Source organism: Vombatus ursinus, unplaced genomic scaffold (assembly GCF_900497805.2).
Source record: "Vombatus ursinus unplaced genomic scaffold, bare-nosed wombat genome assembly UNPS02014798.1, whole genome shotgun sequence".
In the NCBI taxonomy this organism is placed as follows: domain Eukaryota; kingdom Metazoa; phylum Chordata; class Mammalia; order Diprotodontia; family Vombatidae; genus Vombatus; species Vombatus ursinus.
Genome location: NW_020954576.1, coordinates 24,106,140 through 24,129,785, shown reverse-complemented (window position 1 = coordinate 24,129,785; position 23,646 = coordinate 24,106,140). Strand labels below are relative to the sequence as shown.

Below are 23,646 nucleotides of genomic sequence, written 5' to 3'. Positions count from 1 at the left end.
AAACTTTGAGCCATCTCAAATGCACTTTACCTTTGGATTTGAAATGGGTGATATGGTTTTTTTATATCTACATTTACCTTCCCAGTTATGTGTTGCTCAGGATGATGCTTTGTTCAGAATAATATTAAAATGGTTTTGACTCCTAGAGAAAGTACTGATGAGTATTGGAAGAGAACAGCACAGAAGCTAATAGGTGTCATGAGAAAACCAGCCTGGGATTAAACTTTTTGTTTGCTAACCTACAAATTAGAACAAATAAGACGATTAATAAATATTTACATAATGTTTTATAGCGAGGCAACGGATAGTGTATTGGACTTGGAGTTATGAAGACCTAAGTTCAAATCCAGCCTTAGATACTTAATAGCTGTATAACCCTGGGCAAGTCAGTCAACCTCTGCTTCAGTTTTTTCAGCTGTAAAAATGGGGATAAGAATAAGTGAGATAATAATTGTAAAGCTCTTTGCACAGTGCCTGGAACACAGTCGATGCTATTTAAACATTAGTTATTATAGTTGTTGCTACCGTTACTCTACTCCCCACCTCCTGCCTCTATACTAGAACCTCATGTCAAGAATGCTCTCCCTCCCCCGCTCTGCCTCTCAGAATCCCTACTTTCCTTTAGTGCTGCCTTCTCCAGGGGCTGCCCAGCAAACTACTGATATATTGACTTACCTATATACTGATTGTTTCCCCAACATTCTTAACCCTGCAGCCCAGCTTGTTACAGGCACCTAACAAATGCTTGTTAAATTTCATTGAATTTTTTTAAATGGTCTGGCCTCTCCTGCTCCTCTGCTTTATTTTTCCATTGGTTCTCAGTGGACATAGAGAACTGCATTGAATGCGTTGGACTTTGTATGACGACTCAAGTCACCCTTTGGCCTTCTCTTGCCAGGTTAAATTATCCCAATTTCTTTAACCTTTATTTTTTTAAATGCCTGTGGATTTTAGATTTTCTCTCTTCCTGTTCATCGACTCTTTGCCTCTTTCTTCCTCCTCTTCCTCTAAATATTTAGATTGGAATGTGGTCTGGAAAAGAATGATACTTGAGCTGCAAAAGGCTTTCTCCCTCTCTTTTACTTGGCTCTGGTTTCAGGCTGTTAATAAAATGAAGTAGACGGCTAACATGCTTGTGTGACTGCAGCTGAAATATGGAAATTCTTGCATCCATCAGGGTCCCCACTTGGTCTTTTTCTAGCTGCCTGTTTACAGAATCCCACCTTTTTGCCCTGGGCTTGCCCATGAAGCACAATTGTGACAGAGATAGCACAAGCATTACTAAGAGCCTGCTGTAAGCCAAGCACAGTGCATTTTTCAGCAAAGTCAAAAAATGGAATGCTTTCTACTCTAAGGGAACTTATGTTTTCTATGTAGCAGTAGACAACATGTACATACACAAATGGAATATGAGATTGTTCAGGAGGGAGGACTCTAGCAGTTGGGGGCATCAGAAAAGGCTTCAGGCAGAGGAAAATGGGGAATTCTATGAGGCAGAGGTGAGGAAGGACTACATTCCAGGTGGGTGGAATGGCCAGCCAGTGCAAATATATGTGGAGACAGGAGATGGAATGTGATAACGTGAGAAACAACAGGATGGATTGTTAATTGGATCATAAAGTCAGGAAGGGAAGTGATGTTTAACAAGGCTGGAAAGATAGCTTGGGGCCAGGTTGCAAAAGATTTTAAAGGGGAAGAGGGGGAAGGGAACACATACTACTATGCCTAACTATCCCTTTCTCCCTCTGAGATTACCTTCCATTTACATTATATGTGTGTGTGTGTGTGTGTGTATGTGTGTATGTATATGTGTGTGTGTAGATATATAGATATAGATATAGATATAGATATCTTATTTAATTAAGCCTTGCTTTATTCCAGGAACTGTATTAAGCTCTTTACAAATAGTATCTCATTTGGTCCTTAAAACAACCCTGGGAGGTGGGTGCTGTTATTATCCTTATTTTATGGTTGAGGAAACTGAGGCCGTCAGAGGCTAAATGACTTGCCTAGTGTTTGTGTTTGATCTGAGAAGTGATAAGGAGCCACTGGATTTTACTGATGAGGGAAAGACATAATCAGACCTGTCCTTTAGAAATATCAGTTTGGCAGCTGTATAAAGCATGTATTGGAAAGAGAGAACCTTGAGGCAAGGAGACAAATCAGGTGACTATTGTAATGGACCTAAGTGAAAGTCAGTGCAAGCATGATTGAACATGGTGGCTGTGTGAGTAGAGAAATGTAGCATGTATGGTAATGACAGAAACAGCCTGGTTTGGCAACTGGTTGGATATGTCAGAGGAGAAAGAATGAGTAATTAAAGATAACTGTGAGGGTAAATTTGGGAACCCAGAGGACAGAAATAGGAAAGTTTAGTAGACGAGTGGGTTTGAGAGGAAAGGTCATGGGAGCATAGATTTAGAACTGGAAGACGTTTTAGAGGCCATCAAGTCCAGCCTCTTTATTTTACAGATGAGGAAACTGAGGCACAGAGCAGTTAAGAGACTTGCCTAGGTCATGAAACTAGTAATTGAGGCAGGATTCTGACACCCAAGTCCACTATGACTGACACTCTATCCACCATGCTACATAGATGATGAGTGTTAAGTCTGAGATGTCTCTAGGACTTCTAGTTTGAACTATCCAGTAGGCATTGGATCTTAGGGTCATGCCTACCAGCTATGGACGATTCCTAAGAGTCTATCCTGGACCCTTTTTCTTTTCCCTCTACATAGTTTCTCTGTGATCTCATCACCTCCTTGGGTTCAGTTATCGTTTCTTTGAAGACGATTTTCAGATCTGTTTACCTAACCTTAACCTCCCTCCTGACCTCTAGTCTCACCTTACCTCTTGGACACCTCAAATCGGATGTCCAGTGGGCATTTCAAACTTGACCTGTCCAAAATCAGAACTCATTATCTTTCCCCAAAACCTTCCCTTCTTTCCAGTTTCCCAAGGCCACCACTGTCCTCTCAGTGGCCCAGCCTCAAAACCTTGGTGTCCATCTAGGCTCCTCACTGTCACTCACCCTCCATAGTCAGTGCAGTGCCAAGCTTCATTGTTTCCAACCTCATGACATCTCCATTCTTTTTATTTTAATTTTTAAATTTGTTAAGTTTTAGTTTTCAACATTCACTTCCATAAGCTTTTGAGTTTTAAATTTTCTCTCCTCCCCTAGACAGCATGCAATCTGATATAAACTCTACATCTACATTCTTATTAAACATATTTTCACACTAGTCATGTTGTAAAGAAGAATTAGAACGAATGGGAGGAACCCAAAAAAAGAAGAAACAAAACAGAAAAAAAAAAAAAGAGCAAATCGTGTGCTTCGATCTGCATTCGGACTCCATAGTTCTTTCTCTGGATGTAGATAGCATTTTCCATCATGAGTCTTATGGAGATGTCTTAGATCCTTGCATTGCTGAGAAGGGCTAAGTCTGTCAAGGTCAGTCATCGCACAACGTGGCTGTTACTGTGTACAATGTTCTCCTGGTTCTGCTTACTTCACTCAGCATCAGTCCATACAAGTCTTTCCAGGTTTTTCTGAAGTCAGCCCGCTCATCATTTCTTATGGCACAATAGTATTCCATTACATTCATATACCACAACTTGTTCAGCCATTCCCCTATTGATGGGCACCCCTTCAATTTCCAATTCTTGGCCACCCCAAAAAGAACTGCTATAAATATTTTTGTATATGTGGGTCCTTTTCCCATTTTTATGATCTCTTCGGGATATAGACCTAGAAGTGTTGTTGCTGGTCAGAGGGTAACAACATCTCCCTTCTTCACCAGTACCCTGGGCTGGGCTTTCTTCACCTGGACTGTTGTAGTAGCTTTCTGGTTGGACTTCCTGCTTCAAAGTCTTTCTCAACTCTGGTGCATCCTTCATTCAGCTGTCAGAATTATCTGTCTTCCTAAAGCACAGGTCTGCCCCCTCTTACCTCTAGGATCATTAGAACATCCCCTTTCCTACCTTTCCAGTCTTCTTACACTTGATACCCTACATCTATGCTACAATCCCACAATACCGTCCTTGCTGTTCCAAACATATAGCATTCTGTGCCTTTTCACTGGCTGTCCCCCATGTTTGGAAGGCCCTGCCTCCTTATCTCCTACTCCTGTCTTTCTTGGCTTCCTTCAAGACTGAGCTCACCTGCCTTCTGCTGGAGGCCTGTCCTGGTCCTGGTCCTTCCTTCCTCCCACCTCCCCACTCTTCTGTCCCTCTGAAATTATCTTCCATTAACATTATATGGATCTCATTTGCATGTAGTTGTTTGGGTGCTGTCTCTCCCATTAGAATGGGAACTCCTTTAGAGCTGGGCCTGCCTTTCTTTAATACCCTAGGACTTAACACAGCCCCAGCTAAAGAATTAAAGAATTCTTTTAAAATAACAGTTTCTAGGTCCAGGAATTAATTGTTAAATGTTAATACACTTTCATGTGTACAATAAGCTTTTGTACAATGTAGGCCTATTACAGACTGGATAAATTAAATTCCTTTTACTATTAGTTGACCCAATTTTACATTGCAGTGCCAGGTAGTGTAAAATGTGCCATGTCTGAAGGTAACAAAATCGTCTAACACGTGTTTTAGCTATTTTAAAACGACTAATTCATACTTTTCATAAATCATAGATATATATGTGTGTGTATGTGTGTGTGTATATATATATATATATACACACATGTATATTTTTTGCTTTTCTCATCATTATTCCATTCACTGAGACAGCTTTTAGTTGGTATATATTTTGTCTTTGTTTATGTTTGTATGTGTTGTTTGTTCCCTATAAAATATAAGCTTCTTGAAGACACAGACCTAGAGCCACAAGGCCATCTGGTCCAGGCCCCTCACTTTATAGATAAGGAAATGGAGGTCGTAAGCATCAGATGTGGGATTTGAACCCAGCTCCTCTGACTTTAGAGCCAGTCTATTTTCCACTGTACTGTAGTTTCACTTTTGCTTTTGGCTCCCCAGCACATAGTACAGTGCCTGGCCCACAGTAGACACTTATTAAACATTGTTGATGAATTGATTGTATAGAGCAATGAACTTGGAATCATGACTAACCCTGAGTTCAGATTCCATCTCTGACCAAGACTAGTTGGAAACCAGACTCTGCAATAATGAAATGTTTTGTTATGTAGCTCTTCAGATCGAGCATGGGGCAATTACTAGTTATTTGTTTTAAAAGAGTTCTTTAGCCAAGGACTATGCTCATCCCTGAGGATACAAAGAGAGGTAATTACATGGTCCCATCCTAAAGGAGCTCACATTCTAGTGGGGGAGACAGCACACAGACACCTCTGTAGATACACGGTGCATATTGTGTGATCCTGAGCACATTATTTAACTTCTCTCTCAGTCTCAACTTCCTCATGGGTAAAATGGTGACAAAAATAGCACCTCAGGGACAGATAGGTGGCAAAGTGGATACAGTGCCAGGCCTAGAGTCAGGAAGACCTGAGTTCAAATCCAGCCTCAGACACTAAGGAGCTTTGTGACCCTGGGCAAGTCACTTAAGCTCTGTCTGCCTCACTTTCTTTTTCTTTTTCTTTTTTTTTTAGATTTTTTTATGAATTTCTTTTGATTTATCAACAGTCACTTCCATAAGCTTTTGAGTTTTAAATTTTTCTCCCCCTCCCTCCCCACCTTCTTCCCTAAGACAGCGCACAATCTGATATAGGCTATACATAATACATTTCTATTAAACATATTTTCACATTAGTGATGTTGTAGGTAAGAATTAGAACCAGTAGGAGGAACCACCAGAAAGAGGAAACAAAACTCAACAGAAGAAAAAAAAATAGCAAATAGTGGGTTTCGATCAGCATTCAGACTCCATAGTATGTTCTTTGGATGTGGATCTGCCTCACTGTCTTCATCTGTAAAATGAGGATTGTTATCACACCTACCTCCCAAGGTTGTTGCAAGGATCATAGGAGACAATAACACTTAGCACATAGTAAGTGCATAGTAAGTGCTTGCTCCCTTCCTTCCGTTACAACGCTGGAGTAACAATATGAACTCTTCCACTGATGTCGCTTTAATGTTGTCCATCTGCCAGAGGGAACCACATCATCTTCAGTTCCATGAGTAAGGTTGCTAAATGTGTCTATCAAGAAGACACAGTTTCCTTCCCTTGTGAGCTGAGGGCCGCTGATAAGTTTTGCCTGAACTCACAAAGAAAGATTCTGTTGCTGTGAGGGTGGGGAGGGAAGGGTCTTAGAGCCGGGAGAAATGGGGAAGGAGGGATCCCAGTATCCCCACTAGCAGCTCAGTTTCCCTTGGGGAATCTGCCCATCAAGCAAATTGACCTTCCTTGCTTTGAAGCACCCGTCCTCTTGGTCTGTCTGCTCATAGACCCCAAGTTCAGAACCCCTGGACTAGGTGAGCTGCCTTCCAGCCCCAACATTCTGTGGTATTTGAACAAGCTAAAGGTTCCCCTTGACCTCTGGTTGTGCCATGTTAACGCCTCAGTTAACTAGAACTTTGGTGAAACATGACCAGGAACCCAAAATTAAGTTTAAAAAAATGTCTATGAGGAGTCAGAATAGATTACATCTTGAGAGCTTTACCATCTCTAACGACTCCTTCTTTCATCTGCACTCTGTGCTGGACCACCTCCCTGACAGAGGCCTGCACGTTTGGCCAGCATAGGTCTCTGTGCTTTATGTCCCTCTCGACATTAATAATCAAAGAGTCATCGAACAAAGTTGCTTTTGGTAGATAGTTCAAGGAATCTTGTATGATTTTAAGCACAGGAGGCACCTTGTTGAAGGAGAGTCATTAAGGTGGTTTTTTTACTCTGCCTAATCAAGTGCCTTTTTTAATAATCAGCAAATCATCCACTCGTTGGCTACGTCTTCTGTGTCACTGTTGTTTACATGTTGTCTCCAGCATTAGAATGTGTGCTCCTTGAAGGAAGGACCGTGTTCTCCGCTTTTCTCTCCATCCCCAGCCCGCAGGACATTGTCAGTGATACTTGTGAACTGACGTGCAGTATGCACAGCGGGACCTTGTATTCCCAGCATCTCTCCATCAGTCACGAGGATAGAATGGGAACACACATGTTGTTGTTTTTAACAAAAAGAAAGGACTCTCCTCATGCTCCTTGGGCCCCGTTCTTCAGTGCCCACCCGCCGGGGGAGGGATCCGAGGCTGCCATTGACGGTGCCTGTCGCCCTCCTGCAGAAACGCCGAGGCAGCCTGGGTAACCATGGCGGTGCTGACCAGTGTACCCCCGACAGCAGGGGCTCATCGAGAAGCAGCAGCCTGGAGGAGGACGAAGAGGAGGAGGAGCTGACGCTCAAGTACGGGGCGAAGCATGTGATCATGCTCTTTGTGCCGGTCACCCTCTGCATGGTGGTCGTCGTGGCAACCATCAAGTCTGTCCGCTTCTACACGGAGAAGAATGGACAGCTGTGAGTCCGCCCCTGTGTACGGCATACCCAGGCTAGCGAAATGTGTGTGTGGGTGGGTGGGTGGGTGTGCGCGCACACGCAGTATTCATTGAGGCAATTAGGTGGCACCTTTGGGCCACTGGACTTGGAGTCAGGAAGACCCGAGTTCAAATCCTACTTCATACACTTAACTGTGGCTTTGTGACCCTAGACGATGTCACTCACTTTCTCAGCCTCAGTTTCCTCATTTATAAAAGGAAGGAGTTGGACTCCATGTCCTCTAAGGGCTCTTCTAGCTCTAAATCTGTGGTCCTTTGATTACTGCTCATTGCCTGAGGGGTACAGCAAGCACATTATACCAGGGCCTGCGAGGAAAATAAAAATCAACCTATCAAAAGGCACGGCCCCTGCCTTCTATAAGTGACAGTGTGGTCAGGGAGGGTGAGAAGATTCGAGAGCGCTTACCAAACAAATGTAAGTTAACGTAGCTAGTGAGTGTTAAGGGTAGTGAAAAGTAAAGGAATGATTTAGGGCTGTGTAGGCTTAATATGTAGAGTATGGGGAGGGGGGCCAGAATGAAGATAAATGGACCGAATAGATTTGTAGGCCTCAATGTGGCGAGAGAAAAACTGTTAGAACTGGAAAAGCCCTCAGAAGGCATCTAGCCCAGTGGTGTCCAGCTCAAAATAGAAACTGGATCACTAAATTGTACCTGCAGGTGGCATATTGACGTTATTTATGTTCTATTGTATTTGTATTTGTTTTATTAAATATTTCCTAATTACATTTTAATCTGTTCCCAACAGTCTGACACCTCTGATCTAACCCAGTTTCTTTGTTTTACATGTGAGGAAACTGAGGCCCAGAGGTTAAATTATTTCCCCAAGGTCACAAAGAAAAGTAACAGTAGGGCAGAGATTAGAGCCCAGGACAGTGCTCTTATCTCTAAAACATACATATTTAAAGAAACTTCAGTCTGAGTTTCAGCCTTAGCTAACAAGAAGACTTTGACAAGGCCATCCCATCTCTCCCTCTCCTGCTAGATTAGAGCCTGCCAACAGACTGAAATCTGAAGTTGCAAAATGACAAAGCCTGACTGTAGATGGTGGGCACGTGGTCAGACAAGGGCATGGAGAAATAGGGGAAGAAGATGGGTGAGAGAGAGAGAGTCCAAATGGTGGAGGGGAAAACATTAGATGTAGAAAGATTTGAAAGGGAGAATGTGGGTAATGGGTCATTCTTTCTCTTTCCCTTCAGAATCTATACACCCTTTACAGAAGATACCCCCTCTATCGGTCAGCGCTTGCTCAACTCGGTGCTAAACACCCTCATCATGATCAGTGTCATTGTTGTGATGACAATATTCCTGGTTGTGCTGTACAAGTATCGCTGCTACAAGGTGAGTGGTGGTGGGGATCCCTTGCCGGTCAGGAGGTCAGCCGGGGGCTTGCTCGTGGCTTTGTTCTGAATCAGCACTGAAGCTCTGGGAGCCAATATTGCTTTTTGTCCAACTGTGGCCTTCCAGGCTGCTTGATTTGTACATACCTGTTTTGCATGTATGTGATGTATGTGTGAACATATGTATTTGTCTCATATAGTTTATACAGTGTGTATATGTGTCTCATATGTGCACTATGTGTATGTGTGTTTTGGGGACATACAATATACATTTTTATATATTGTATATATGTATATTTAGAGAGTATATGTATTATTAAATATTGTATATACTTACTCATATGTCCACATCAATCTGATATCTCATCAATTTGGGAGTTCCACACACCAAAACCCATCTATACCTGCCCATCCTAAGCAGTTCTTGTCTGTGTGCTTTGGAGAGTTTGATGTGAGGGTTCTCGCCTTGCTGAATGCCTCCCTCACTTTTGGGTTATGCTATGGACACTTGTGTGTAGTGACAAACCCAGAGGCAGCCTTCATGTCTCACCTGTCGTTGACCCTGGGCAAGTCATTTAACCTTAATGCCCCAGGATTGCAGAACAATTGTTTGCAGTTTACAAATGAGGAAACTGAGACCCAGAGCTCTATAGACTTGCCGACAGTTGCATAGGTTGTAACAGAAACAGGATTCAAACCCAGGTCCTCTAACTCCAAATGCAGCATTCTTTCTGCCATTCCACACTAGTGCCCACCACTGGTCCAGCCACAGTTATGTATGCATTAATGAATGAAACATTTATTAAGTACTTATTATGTGCAAAGTACTGTGCTAAGCACTGCATGTACAGAGAGAAAAATCACACATAATGCAAGACACAGTAGTCAGTGACTATAGTAACCTATTATTTGATAAACCCAAAGACTCCAGCTTCTGGGATAAGAACCCACTCTTCGACAAAAACTGCTGGGAAAACTGGAAAAGAGTGTGACAGAAACTTGGCATAGATCAAAATCTCACACCATATACCAAAATAAAGTCAAAATGGGTTCATGATTTAGATATAAAGGCTGATACTGTAAGCAAATTGGGAGAGCAAGGAATAGTTTACCTATCAGATTTATGGAGAACAGAAGAATTCATGACCAAACAGGAGACAGAGAACATTATGAAAAGCAAAATGTATAACTTTGATTACATTAAATTGAAAAGTTTTTGCACAAATAAAGCCAATGCAACCAAGATTAGAAGGAAGGTAGGAAATTGGGAAAGAATTTTTACCACCAGTTTCTCTGATAAGGGCCTCATTTCTAAAACATATAGAGAATTAAGTCAAATTTTAAGAATACATGTCATTCCCCAATTGATAAATGGTCAAAGGATATGAACAGGCAGTTCTCAGATGAAGAAATTAAAGCCATCTATAGTCATATGAAAAAATGCTCTAAATCACTATCGATTAGAGAAATGCAAATCAAAACAACTCTGAGGTACCACATCATACCTATCAGATTGGCCAACATGACAAAACAGGAAAATGAAAAATGTTGGAGAAGATGTGGGAAAATTGGAACACTAATGCATTGTTGGTAGAGTTGTGAAATGATCCAACCATTTTGGAGAGTAATTTGAAACTATGCCTAAAGGGCTATAAAAATGTTCATACCCTTTGACCAAGCAATAGCACTTCTAGGGCTGTATCCCAGCGAGATCGCATAAACGGGAAAAGGACCCACATGTACAAAAATATTTATAGCAGCTCTTTTCTGTGGTAGCAAAGAATTGGAAATTGAGAGAATGCCCATCAATTAGGGAATGGCTGAACAAATTGTGGTATATAAATGTAATGGAATACTGTTGTGCTATAAGAAATGATGAACAGGCAGACTGCAGAAAAACCTGGAAAGACTTGTATGGTCTGATGCTGAGTGAAGTGAGCAGAACCACGAGAACATTATACACAGTAACAGCCACATTGTGTAATGACAAATATTGATAGATTTAACCCTTCTCAGCAGTACAGAGATCTAAGACATCTCCAAAGGCCTCATGATGGAAAATGCTGTCCACAAAGAAGAAAGAACTATGGAGTTTGAATGCAGATTGAAGTATACTATTTGCTGTTTTTTTTTCTTCTGTTATGTTTTGTTTCCTCTTTCTGGTGGTTCCTTCTTTTGGCTCTAATTCTTACTTACAACATCACTAATGTGAAAATAAGTTTAATAGGAATGTATGTGTATAGCCTATATCAGATTGGGTGCCATCTTGGGGAGGGAGGGGGAGAAAAATTTTAAACTCAAAAGCTTATGGAAGTGATTGTTGATAATTCAAAATAAATTAATTAAAAATTAAATTAAAAAAAGAAAAGAAAGAAAAATCAGATGTTTCTTGCTCTTAAGGAGCTCACATTCTAATGGAGGCAAATGATGGAAACGGAGGTTTCAGCTGCCCATCAGATGTAAAGGTCCCATTGTCCTTAGAGCACAAAGGCCGAACAGCAGGTGGTAAAAACACAAGGAATTAGAGAGAATGGAATAGGATTGGAGATGTCCAATCTCTTTGTAAACTTTGAAGCCATATAGTATCCGCTGTAGGTACTATAATGAAGCCATTTGTTGACGTGAAAACTTTTGGAAACAGAAGTAGTGTGTGCCTGTGGGGCAGGTCGTGGGGCTCCTCATTTTTACTGCTCAGATTCATCTTGTTCTAAGGTGGCATCGTGGCAGTACGGACATCAGCTACGTGCACTGTTGCCCCAGTGTTGACTGGAGCAGCAGCACCCTCGCTACTGCTGATAAGCCCAGCGGTTCTGTCTGAAACAGCGAGCAAACCAAGAACTTTCCTTGTGTAAACTTGTGTTTCTGTTGTCTAGTTTATTCACGGCTGGTTGATCCTGTCTTCTCTGATGCTGCTCTTCCTCTTCACCTACATTTATCTTGGGTAAGTGTCTGCCCCAGGGTCTGTGATTGTTCCAGGCAACATTTCATCCACCCTGCTCCCCGACGTGGAGGGCGTGAAAGGGAGCACAGGTCAGAGAAGAGGATGGCCATCCGTCTTTCCTCACAACAACCCTGCAGGTGTATGTAGCAGTAGTTTTCCCATTTTACAAATTAGAAATCTGAGGCACAGAGAGGTTGGGAGGCTTGCCCATAGTCATGCAGCTGGGGGTTCGAGAGGTACATGGTCAGAGCCAGAACATGGATCCATTTCTTCTGATTCCAAGGCTCTGTTGCTCTTTGAAATACACTTCAGCGAGGGACAAAAAAGGTATTTAGCAATGGGATACTATAGGAACAAGAGGGACGAGGATTGCCTTCTCACTGGTGCCAGAACAATCAATAGATGTTTATTAAGCACCTACTATGTGCCAGGCACTGAGCTGGGCCCAGGTAAGTTCTCCACACATTTCCTTGTGAATATAATATGGTCTACCTCGATCGGCTGTGTTTTCAGTCCCCTGTAAAAATACCATGGAGGGAAAGGCAACATGGCATAGTAAATGCAGTGCTGGCCTTGGAATCGAGGAGACTTGGATTTGAGTCCTTCCTCCGACACCTCCTTGCTGCATGACCTGAGCAAGTCAAGCTCTCAGTGCTGCAGGCAGTTCTCCAGGACTAGCTATAGAGCGGGTACCGACCTGTGTTGGTGCAAGGGGCTTCTCCCCTCAAGCAGTGAAAACCCAGGTCCAGTCCACAAATTTAAAAACAAGTTGACACTTGACTATAAACTTGATTAGGGGATTGTGTATTGGGAAATGGAAGGGACCTCAGAGGGAGACCATTAGATCAAACCTTATTTTATAGATGAGGAAACGGAGGCACAGAGAAGTTGTGACTGTCCCATGGTTGCATTAGATAGTAAGTCGTAGAGAGGGCTTCAGACCAAGGCCCTCCAACTCCAAATTAGATAGTAGTTGGATGTTGGATGGAAAACCCTTCTTATTTGTTTTATTCTTTAGCCTAAAAACTTTAGCATAAATTCCAAATTTAGAAAATGATTGATTTGGGATGTTGTAGCCTGCTTTGGGACATCCTCTTATTCCAGATTCTTAAGGAATCTAAGAAAGACAGGGAAGGAAGGAAAGTTTCCCAGTGCTTTTGGGGACATGGGTAGCTAGTACTCACGTTTATTGCTGGGCTGATGAGTAAAATTGAAGTGTCTAAAGCAGGGATTCTTAACCTGGGGTCCATGAACTTGTTTTTTAAAATATTTTGATAACCAAAACAATTGGTGACCTTTTGAATCCTGTGTATTTTACTTTATGTTTTTAAAATCATCATTCTGAGAAGGGGTCGTCCATAGGTGTCACCCGATTTCATGAAGGGGGTCCATGGCACAAAAAGGTTAAGATCTCCTGGTCTAAAGGAAATTTAAAATGAAATTCTAAAATAAATCAAGTAGTAGACTTAAAATAAATGGAACAGGATCCCTCTTCATGGAAATATGTTTTGGGGTGGGGGTGGGAACTTATTTGAACATATAAGATCATGGAGATCTTAGCAACCTTGGAGATCACAGTACAATTTCCTGATTCTGCAGACTGGAAAATTGAAGCCCAAGGAAGTTAGACTTGCCTTAGGTCATTCAGATTTTAAGTGGAGAAGCTGGGAGATAAGGCCAGGCCTTACAACTCTAAAAGTCTGCTCTTTCTGCCTGGGCATTTGTAGGAGTTGGGGGGAAAGTGCATCTAGCTATTAGGATTGGAGGTGACATTCCATGAGAGAGTGTGTGTGTGGCCAGTGAAATATCTCTAACAGTCCATAGTGTGTGTTGGGGGCGGGGCCAGGGGGGGGCGGGAATGTTCATGGGGCCACTGAAGTAACTGTAACATTCCACAGAGGAGGAAAAGGATGCTATTAATAATAATAGTAATTGACATCGCATTTTAAGCTTCGTGAAGCATTTTACATAGATTATCTCATTTGATCCTTACAGAAATTCTATAGGGTTTTTGTTATAGGGAAGATGTTGTTATTTACTCTCCTTTTATAGCCACAGAAGTCAAGTCTCAGAGAAGGTGAGTGTCTTCCCAGGGTCACATAGTGAATAAGCATCTGAGGCAGGATTTGAACCTCTAATTAGCTGAAAGTGACTGTGGAGTCAGTGTTTTTTTCCCGTTTCCAATGACATCCCCTCATCTGCCGGTCTTGCTTTTCAGGGAAGTGCTTAAGACTTACAATGTGGCTATGGACTACCCAACCCTTTTCTTGGTCATCTGGAACTTTGGGGCAGTGGGAATGATCTGTATCCACTGGAAGGGCCCCTTGGTGCTGCAGCAGGCCTACCTCATCATGATCAGTGCTCTCATGGCCTTGGTCTTCATCAAGTACCTCCCAGAATGGTCAGCCTGGGTCATCCTGGGAGCCATCTCTGTGTATGGTAGGACAGCCATGGGCAGGGGTGGTCTGATGTGGGGTGCTTATCTTGCATGCCAGACAATAAGGGTCAAATCCTACCACTTTACCCACTAGATAGTCAGATCCTTGAGGGCAGGGACTGTCACTTGTATACTTAGGACTTACTACAGTGTCTGGTATATGAGGTGCTGAATAAATGCTTATTGATTGAGTAATTCCAGTTAGTTTTTTTTTTGGTTTTTGTTCTTTGCTAGCCAATGGGGTTAAGTGACTTTGCTAGGGTCACACAACTAGTAAGTATCAAATGTCTGAGGCCGGATTTGAACTCAGGTCCTCCTGACTCCAGGGCTGGTACTCTATCCACAGCCCCCTCCAGTTAGTCTTTTAATTATCTTCCTCCTGAAGAATGTAAGCTCCTTGAGGGCAGGGACTATTTCATTTCTGTCTTTATGACTGGCACTGTGGGCCCAGTTCCTGGTATACTGTAGGCATTTAATATGTACATGTTGGATTGAATTTTATGAAACCAAAAAGGGAGATTCTTCACCCGAAAGTGACTTTCCTTCAAAAAGGATAGTAGAGGGGGCAGCTAGGTGGCACTGTGGGTAGAGCACCGGCCCTGGAGTCAGGAAGACCTCAGTTCAAATCCAGTCTCAGACCAGACACTTGACACTTACTAGCTGTGTGACCGTAGGCAAGTCACTTAAGCCCAGTTGCCTCGCAAAAAAAAAAAAAAAAAAAAAAAAAAAAAAAGGAAGTACAAGTCACATAATACTTTGTTATCTTTTCTTAAAATTGGCTCTTTCAGACCTGCTTTAGATTCCAACCTGTTGCTGGTTCTTGGGCACACACCGTAGGTTAGGGCAGAAACCTGTTCAGCAATGGGTAAGCTCCAAATAGGGGCTGAAAACCAAGGATGAATGAGGACACCAGCACTCCCAATTCTCCATTTCTTCTCCTTGGTCAGGGGCGAGGGAAGCCCAGCTACCCATTTCTAAGAGCAGGAGTGAAACAAGTTCCTGGGATCTGCTTGAGAATGATGGCTGCTTTTCCCTGACAAAGACGTCTTGGTTTTCACAGATCTCGTGGCTGTGCTCTGTCCTAAAGGGCCCTTGAGGATGCTTGTAGAAACTGCTCAGGAAAGAAATGAACCTATATTTCCTGCCCTCATATATTCATGTAAGTCCTCCCTGCCTCAGCCCCTGCTGAGCAGTTTAAACCCTGTGAGTGTGGTTATCTCTCCACACCCTTTCCCTTTTGGTTTTGCCAGTGCCAATGACAACTTCTTGGCTCTCCTTCCTTTCAGAATGATAATAAAGAACCCCTTTCCAAGGTCAGGGAGGGTGGGGGAAAGAGAGGGGAGTAGGTCTCTATTTTCTCTGACGTCCAGTGCGGAGTTGGCCTTTTTTTGCTCATTGAAGAGTGTTGGAAAGCATGCTCTTCCACTGGAATTGTAGTCTTGTAGTTAGAAGCGGCCAGAGGCTACGCAAGTTCCTTGCATAGCCTCTGTGATGGAAGGTCCCTGTGGCTTGTGCTTGCGGGGATGGGGAGTAATCTGTCCCACCAGGAAGTCCCTCTGTCGTTGGCTGTCATTTTGGCTAGGGAGTCCTTTATAGGTTAAGCTGAAATCTGCCACCCAGTAACTTCCATGTGCTGAACTTGTAGAGAAGAAGCCCAGTATGGTTTTTGCATGACACCTCCCTACATGGTGACTTATGGGAGGAAATTATCTTAGATCAAGAGCACAAGGGCCCTTGGGGACCATCTAGCTCAACTACCTCGTTTTATAGATGAAGAATCCAAAGCCCAAGGTGGTTCAGTGACTCGTGCAAGGTCCCAGGCAGTAAGCATCCAAGTCAGGATTTAAGCCAGGTTCTGTGACTCTGAAGCCAAATCAGCTCCCTTCTCTGGGCCTCAGTTCCCTCCTCTGTCAGACGAGGGATCGGAGGAGAGAGAGGACCCGTCTGAGGTCGGTTCTAGCTCTAAAACACTTTGGATCTGTGAGTCTGTAAGGAGAGTTGTTAGGCCAGAGTCAAGGCAACACACTAATAATAGAGGGGGAGACCTGGCCAGCCTTTGGCGGAGTTCTGAGTATTTAAATGATGCAATATTGATGTAATGGAATTAGAAAATACTGACAGATGTGAAGAACACCAAAAAAAATGGAAACAGATGATCCAAATTGAGCCTAACAAGATAGGAACATAGATGTTGACTGGAATTATTTAAAAAGCAACAATGGCACAGGGTAAAAGGATCAGGATGAGGGAAATACAGTTAGCAATAGTAACTGTGAAAAAGTTTTGAAGCAAGTTTCTCTGATAAAGGCCTCATTTCTCAAACATATAGAGAACTGATTCAAATTTATAAAAATAAGAGCCATTTGATTAGTTAAGAGCCATATTGATAAATGATCAAAAAATATAATAAGTTTTCAGCTGAAGTAATCAAAGCTATCTGCAGCCATATAAAAATATTCTAACTCACTGTTGATTGGAGAAATACAAATTAAAACAATTCTGAGGTACTATCTATACCTATTAGATTGTCTAATAGGACAGAAAAGGTAAATGACAAATGTTGAAGGGGTAGTGGGAAAAATGAGACAGTAATGCATTGTTGATGGAGTTGTGAACTGATCCAGCCATTCTGTAGAGCAATTTGGAACTGTGCCCAAAGGGCTATAACACCCTTTGACCTAGCAACACTACTACTAGATCTGTATCCCAAAAGAGATAAAAAACAAGAGGAAAAGGACCCATACGTACAAAAATATTTGTAGCAGCTCTTTTCTGGGGGTAAAGAATTAGAAATTGAGGGGGATGCCCATCAATTAGGAAATGACTAAACAAGCTGTGCTTTGTGATTATGATGGAATACTATTGTACTATAAGAAATGATGAGCAGGATGCTCTCAGAAAAATCTGGAAAGTCTTGCATGGGCTGATGCAAAGTGAAATGTGTTGTGTACAAAGTAACAGCGATACTGTGAGATGATCCGCTGTGAATGACGTAGGTATTCTTACAATATAACAATCCAAGACGACCCTGAAGGACTTATGATGAAAAATGCTATCCTTCTCCAGAGAAAGAACTGGTAGTGTCTGAATACAGATTGAACCAGACTTTTTTTGCTTTCTTTATTTTTCTTGAGGATTTTTTTGTCTTTGATTTCTTTCACAGCATGAGTATTATGGACATGTTTTGCATGACTTCACATGAATAACCTATATCAAACTGCATCCCTTGTCAAGGGCAGGGGGGAGAGGAAGGGAGAGAATTAGAAACTCAGAGTTTTAAAACTGAATATTGTTGTTTTTACATGTAACTAGGGAAAAATAAAATACTAAATAAATACAAAAACGTAAAAATAAAATACATTTTAAAAAGCAACAACTATGGCAACAAAACTTTTTAAGCACATATATAGGGAAGAGATCAGAGAGGAGGCTCAGAGCCAATGCAGTGTTATTGTTAAGAATTATATTATATTATTGTTTCAATAAAATAATATAATAAGTATCATGATTACCCCCATTTCACATATGAGGAAACTGATCCACAGAGAAGTGAAGAAATTTGAGCCTCCAAGTAACAAGACCCAGGCCTCAAACTCTGTTCTTTGTTCTCCACATTCAGGGCTTTTTCTGCTACCTTGCATATTAAAAACAGTGTACTCTAATACTCAACCATTCTTTAAGCACAGTAGGAATAGGTAAGTACCATTTGCTGACTCTGTGCAGCCACAATGACCATGGTCATGCCCTGTCTTCTTCTTGCAGCTGCCATGGTGTGGACTGTAGGCATGGCAAAGGTGGATACTCCAACCAAGGGAGCCGTCCCCAAGGACCAAGAGCAAGGTCAGTGTCTCTGAAGCAGACCCCACGGGCCCAGGGGATGTCCCACAGCCGCTGCGAGAGGCGGCCCTCCTTCTGCCCATGAGAGACCAAGACAGAGAGAGAGAGAGAGAACGCTAGACAGTTTGCTGAGTGCTCACTGTATGCCCTGCAGTGGGTTGAGTGCTGGGAATTCAAAAACAAGGAAGCAGGCCTATTTCCTGCTCTCAAGGAGATTGCATTCCAGGAGGGAAAGACAAAACCGAGGGGAGCGGGAAAGCCAGGGATGGGAGGAGTAGAGCGAAGTGAAGAGTGTGGCTATGGTGGTCCATGTGGTGACTCCGCAGCCGGCCTCAGGTCAAGTCGTCCTCACTTAGGTGGTCAGGCAGCTGGTGTGGCTGTGGAGAGACTCCAGAGGCAGCAGGAAGCTGAGTGAGCACTTGGCCATTGTTACTTACTGCTGCAGGATAAGCAGTATGGGTTAGGGGACAGAGTGTTCGGTTCAAGTCCATCTCTGACACTAGTGGTTGTGGATCCTGGGCAAGTCCCTGAACCTCTTAGTGCTCTGAACTTTCTCAAGACAATAAGCTGCAGAAAAGGTGCCCACATCTAGTGGGTAGGAGTGTCCTTACCCGGAAATTCCCAATACCAATGAAATAAGGTCTGGGCCCAGTCCACTCCCTGATACGGTCCCAGGACTCCTAGTTCCACCCCTGACCCCTCTATCCTGCTGAAGCACAAGCATTAGTCCAGGCTAGAGATTTTCAGATGTGAAGAGGTGTCATTCTAGGACCTGATAACTCCCTAGAATTTACCCCAATATGTATCAAAATGTGAAATATCCTGCAAGCTCCGGGACATGTAAAATGAGTATAGCAGATTCCTTCTTTCATGGGTAAGGCTGGGGTGGCTTTGTTGTCATCCCGCCATTGCCGGCGCCCTTTGGATGTCCCAGACGACCCTTTGACCCTTTCCTTTTCAGTTATTTTTGTTATTACTAGTATTTTCTTTGAGCCAAAGAGAAGTAACTGACCAGGGTGGTGGGAGGACAGGAGGAGGATAGAGAAGGGCATGGCATCAAGGAAGTGCCAGTCTTGAGGAGAGGGACCCATTCAAATCCGAGTTCTGATCCACCATGGACCCTTCCCTGAAGGATAGTTTCCTTCTCTCCAGCTGTCAGCCTCTTCCTCTGCAATGAAAAATTCTTCTGACTGCTTCTCGTGTCCTCTCGATCCTTTTCTTTTTTTTTTTTTTTTGGACGCCACTGCTGCTCTTCCCTGCCTGGAAACACAGATGAAGACTCAAGCGACGCTTCTGGGGACCACTCTTACTCTGAAACATATGACTCTCCGAGATGTACCCCACTCCATGTGCCTTCCTGTGCAATGGAGGAGCTGGAGGAAGAGGAGGAAAGTAAGGTGGATTAGTTTTCTCTAGCCACATGAGGCTTTGCTTCTGGTGGGTGAGGGGTGCTAAGAAGGGTAGGTGGGAGATGGAGACCAATTCCCTTGAGAGAGTGTGGCCACACCCCGCTACTGTGATTTCCTTCCAAAAGGAAAAAAGGAAAGATTAGAAATTAGAAAGGAAGTCTGCATTGGCAGCCTCCTAAGAGGCCCCTGCTGTGCTGGCTTCTAATGGGTGGCCAGCTCCCCGGGGACAGGGATTGTTTCATTTTATCTTTGTTTTCCCACTGCCTTGCACAGACCCCTGCACATAGTAGGTGCTCAGTAATCACTGAATTGAATTGTATGTTAATCTCATGGGACGGTGTGGCCCAGTCACCACTGGAATAGAGATTGGCCTGTGGGAGATGGGGTAGAGAAAGACAAGGGAACTCATCCTTTGGCTTCTTAAGAGACCAGAGTGATTGGGAGTCAGAGGCTGGTGGCTGGTAGTAAGCGCAATCTTGCAGACAAATCGAAAAGCACTTTAAAAATTGGCGTTCTCAACTCAAATCATCCTTAATGATTTTTTGAAGCAGGCCATGAGATCATAGATTGAGAGCCAGAAGGGATCTTGTCAGTCATCTGGTCCGGTAATCTCAGTTCACAGATGAGGTAACTGAGGCCCGGAGAATGTTAGAGACCTGTCCAACGGCACATAGGCCTGAAGCAGCAAGCTGGAATTTGAACCCAGCATGTGATCTCACAGTGGAAATTTCTATGTGCTTGAAAGTTTTTATGTAAGCAAAGCAACTGTAATTCTGCTATGAATTACAGTTCCTTAAGATATTCTTAAATTCAGACTTACTTTTAATGTAACCTGGCTTACCCCTTTAGACTTACTGGCAGAGAAAGTGCTGGCCTGCATGAGTATAGAGAGTTCTTCTCCTGGAAGTTCCTGTACCAGTAAAATCACCAATCCAGTCCCAATCCCATTCATCAGTTTGGGCCCAGAACAACGCCTCTTTCCATGCCCGATCCAGCCAGCCTACTGAAGGACAAGCCTTAGATTGAGCTGCTCCGTTTCCCATCCACAAAGACCTAATGAGTTATTTTTCCAGGCGGTGAGATTTTCTAGCCTTTTGTTTCTCTGCCTTCTCTCACTGCTGGGCATTTTTTGAAGGATTGCCCATCAGAAAATTGTGGCTGGATTGTGGTATTCTGAGGCTATCGTCAAGTTTCAGAGCTGTTGCTGTTGCTTACGTGTGATTCAGTGTTTGGTGGGGAGGGAGGGCAATGACACAGTTGATGGGCCAGAGTGAGCTTTTGGCTCTCTGAGCACTTCAGATATGAGCCGTTTTCCATGTTCCTGATCGTCGGAGAGAACTGGCTGTCCAGTGAGTGTTGAGATAAGTCAGCTTTCATCACACTGAGTCAGTCTCATCCATCGCCCTTTATCACTGACCTTCCATGAGGAGTTGCCACAAGACTTACAAGACGTGGGTTTTGTTTTCCCTCAAACAGGGGGAGTGAAGCTTGGCCTGGGAGATTTCATTTTCTACAGTGTTCTTGTGGGCAAGGCTGCAGCCACGGCAAGTGGAGACTGGAACACCACACTGGCCTGCTTCGTTGCCATTCTCATTGTAAGTAGTAAGATGGGATGACAGGGAGAGCAATCACTTAAGTTCATATGACCCCTTCTGGCTGTTGTCCCTACCTACCTGTGACATAGCTTGCCTGTCTGACCCAGCCCTGTGAAATAAGTAGTAGTAGTATCTTCATTTTTACAGATGAAGAGACTGAAGCCCAGTAGTCCTGTGAGTCACTCAGGGTCACGCAGGGAGTAAATGTTAAAGGCAGGTCCTAAGTGAGATCACAGAACTCGAGAATTAAAAGGGGCCTTAGTGGTCCTCTAGTCTGACCTGTATGCAAAAAGAATCCCAACTATAACACGCCCAGCAAGCAGCTGTCCAGCCTTGGCCTTCAAGGAGGGAGATCGAAAATCTTCTGGCTTCCAAGTCCAGGGTCTTATACATAGCAGGTGTCTAACAAATGGCTGGGTTGGGTTCAGTGGCCCCCTTCCCATTCAGAAGCCGTTATGAATCATCTACTTGAACGGTACCATACCAGCTGTGTTGCAAAGAGTTGCTGAAATACCAGCAACAGCCTCTCAATGCTTGGTCTCAGATAGTCCTTGAGTATTTCTTAAGAAGAAAGAAGATGGTACCAAGCACAGAGAGCTTACTTGCAGTGCCCTGCAGGTATTACCTTGCTGTATGGGTGATTTTTCAGAGATCACATGTGTAGCATTATCACATAGTTTAAGCTGGTGACACCATTGGCCATTCTCCTGTAAGGTATGTATACTGCATTAGAGATACGGTGTCCTCATACTAACATTTCATTGCCTTGGAGGGTGGGAGGGGATGTCCTATGGTATAAGTAGATAGAGCGCTGGACCTAGAGTCAGGAAGTCCTAAGTTTAAATCTGGCCTCAGTCACTTGCTGGATGTGTAACTACTTTCTGCCTCAGTTTTCTCATCTGTAAAGTGAGGATAATAATAACACTTACCTTCTCCCACCCAGATTTGTCATAAAGATACAATGAGACCATATTTGTAAAGCATTTTGCAACTCTTAAACTGCTCTCTAAATGCTAGCTAGAAAGGTCCCTAGACTAGAGAGTCAAGAAACCCACATTCTCATCTTGCTGTATGAGCTTGATGTCTTTGTGATTCATTCTCCTCCCATAATAAAGAGGGATAAAATAACACTCCCGGCACTTGCCCCACAGGGTTGACAATCCAGTGAATCCAGTGAACCTGGGGATGGGCATGCACCCCACAAGTGCTAGATGCTTTGGGGGCTTAGCTTCACCATGGGCTGAGGCATTCTTTGAAATCTCTCCAGGGGTGTGCGTTCATTCACACACACAGGCACGCATTGTAGCTTCCCCTGCCCCCCTCCAGCCTCACCTTCTGTCCTTCCCGCAGGGTCTGTGCTTGACACTTCTGCTGCTGGCGGTGTTCAAGAAGGCCTTGCCTGCCCTGCCCATCTCCATCACCTTTGGTCTCATCTTCTACTTCTCCACCGACAACCTCGTGAGGCCTTTCATGGATACTCTGGCATCCCACCAGTTGTACATTTAGAGCAAAGTTTAGCTGCTATTATCTGGAAATTAGGAAATTCCAATTCTGCGGAGTCATATAGTTTTACACGTTAGTGCCATATATTTTTAAAAACTTTTTTTTTAAAGAAGACAACACACAAAAAAGTATTATGTAGTTACTTTGTGAGATTGAGCATCAATGCAATGGAGTAGAACAAGGCCCAGGATCTGGGTTCAAGTCCAGGTTCTGCCACTAACTAGCCATGCGACCTTGAGCTTCAGTTTTCTCATCTGTAAACTGAGGAAGTTGGACTGAGCGATCTCTAAGGTCCCTTCTGGCTCTCCCATGATTTAGGTATCTATACTTCTAAGTTCAGCCATTTACCCTTTAAGGACCTGCACTCCCCCTGATGGAAACCCAGGAGTTCACCCAGGTGACCTAAAAAAGGAGGTCACACAACGTGGCTCTGGGCAGAAGGGGATGGTCTGGAATTTCACGGAAGGGTGATCTGAAGAAGATTGTGACATATTGGAAGCCCATAGAGTGCTCTCAGGAAAGTAGATCAAGGGACTGGGCCTGCTCACTAAGATCAGCAAAGGCACCTTGTTCAGGAAGGAATGTTCACAATGTTTTATCAATGATGTTATTTTTATTACCTATTGGAAAGGAAGTCCAATTCTTGTTACATTTCAGATGACTACCTGCTGGGAAGTGGCTCATTGGCCATCAGGACTTAGTACTAATAAACTTCCTTCGATTGACTTGTTTGGGATGCTCTTTCCCTCACTGTAATTGTGACCCTTCTCTAGTGTGGCTGAATGGAGAGAGAGCTGGCCCCGGGGCCAAGAGGACTTGGGTTCAGGCCCCACCTCTGACACGTATGTCTGTGTGATCCTGAGCAAGGAGATTTATTTCTCAGTACTCAAGGTGTCTAAGTGCAGAAAAGGTACCAGCTTGCCTTGACAACAGGACTTCCTTCACAGCCAGGAGTTCTTTATAACAATGAAATCTCGGGTCCAGACGCTTTCCCTGTTTCTGGTGTCACGTGTCTGGCTGGTGAAGCAGGTGCTACATTCGAGGGTAGAGTGGTAAGCAGAGTGGGTAGAAAAAACACACAGGCTCCAGTTAACTGGGGAGGGACATCATGGTGGGG

At 43.5% G+C, this 23,646-nt stretch overlaps 1 protein-coding gene across 3 annotated transcripts in view; it reads left to right on the top strand.

The window, feature by feature from the left end:
* Window positions 1-23,254, top strand: part of LOC114049612 (presenilin-2-like) — a 37,855-nt gene extending 14,601 nt beyond the window's left edge. For 2 of the 3 annotated variants that reach the window (XM_027870880.1, XM_027870881.1), the window contains exons 3-11: window positions 7,201-7,430; window positions 8,667-8,808; window positions 11,681-11,748; window positions 13,967-14,187; window positions 15,246-15,344; window positions 17,948-18,025; window positions 19,295-19,414; window positions 20,908-21,026; window positions 22,377-23,254. In XM_027870880.1, the coding sequence (XP_027726681.1) occupies window positions 7,201-7,430; window positions 8,667-8,808; window positions 11,681-11,748; window positions 13,967-14,187; window positions 15,246-15,344; window positions 17,948-18,025; window positions 19,295-19,414; window positions 20,908-21,026; window positions 22,377-22,532 (1,233 nt within the window). In that variant the 3' untranslated portion in view covers window positions 22,533-23,254. Of the gene's footprint in view, window positions 1-7,200; window positions 7,431-8,666; window positions 8,809-11,680; window positions 11,749-13,966; window positions 14,188-15,245; window positions 15,345-17,947; window positions 18,026-19,294; window positions 19,420-20,907; window positions 21,027-22,376 lie in introns of those variants that run through there. The other variant, XM_027870882.1, reaches the window with a different exon arrangement.
* The last annotated feature ends 392 nt before the right edge of the window (window positions 23,255-23,646 follow it).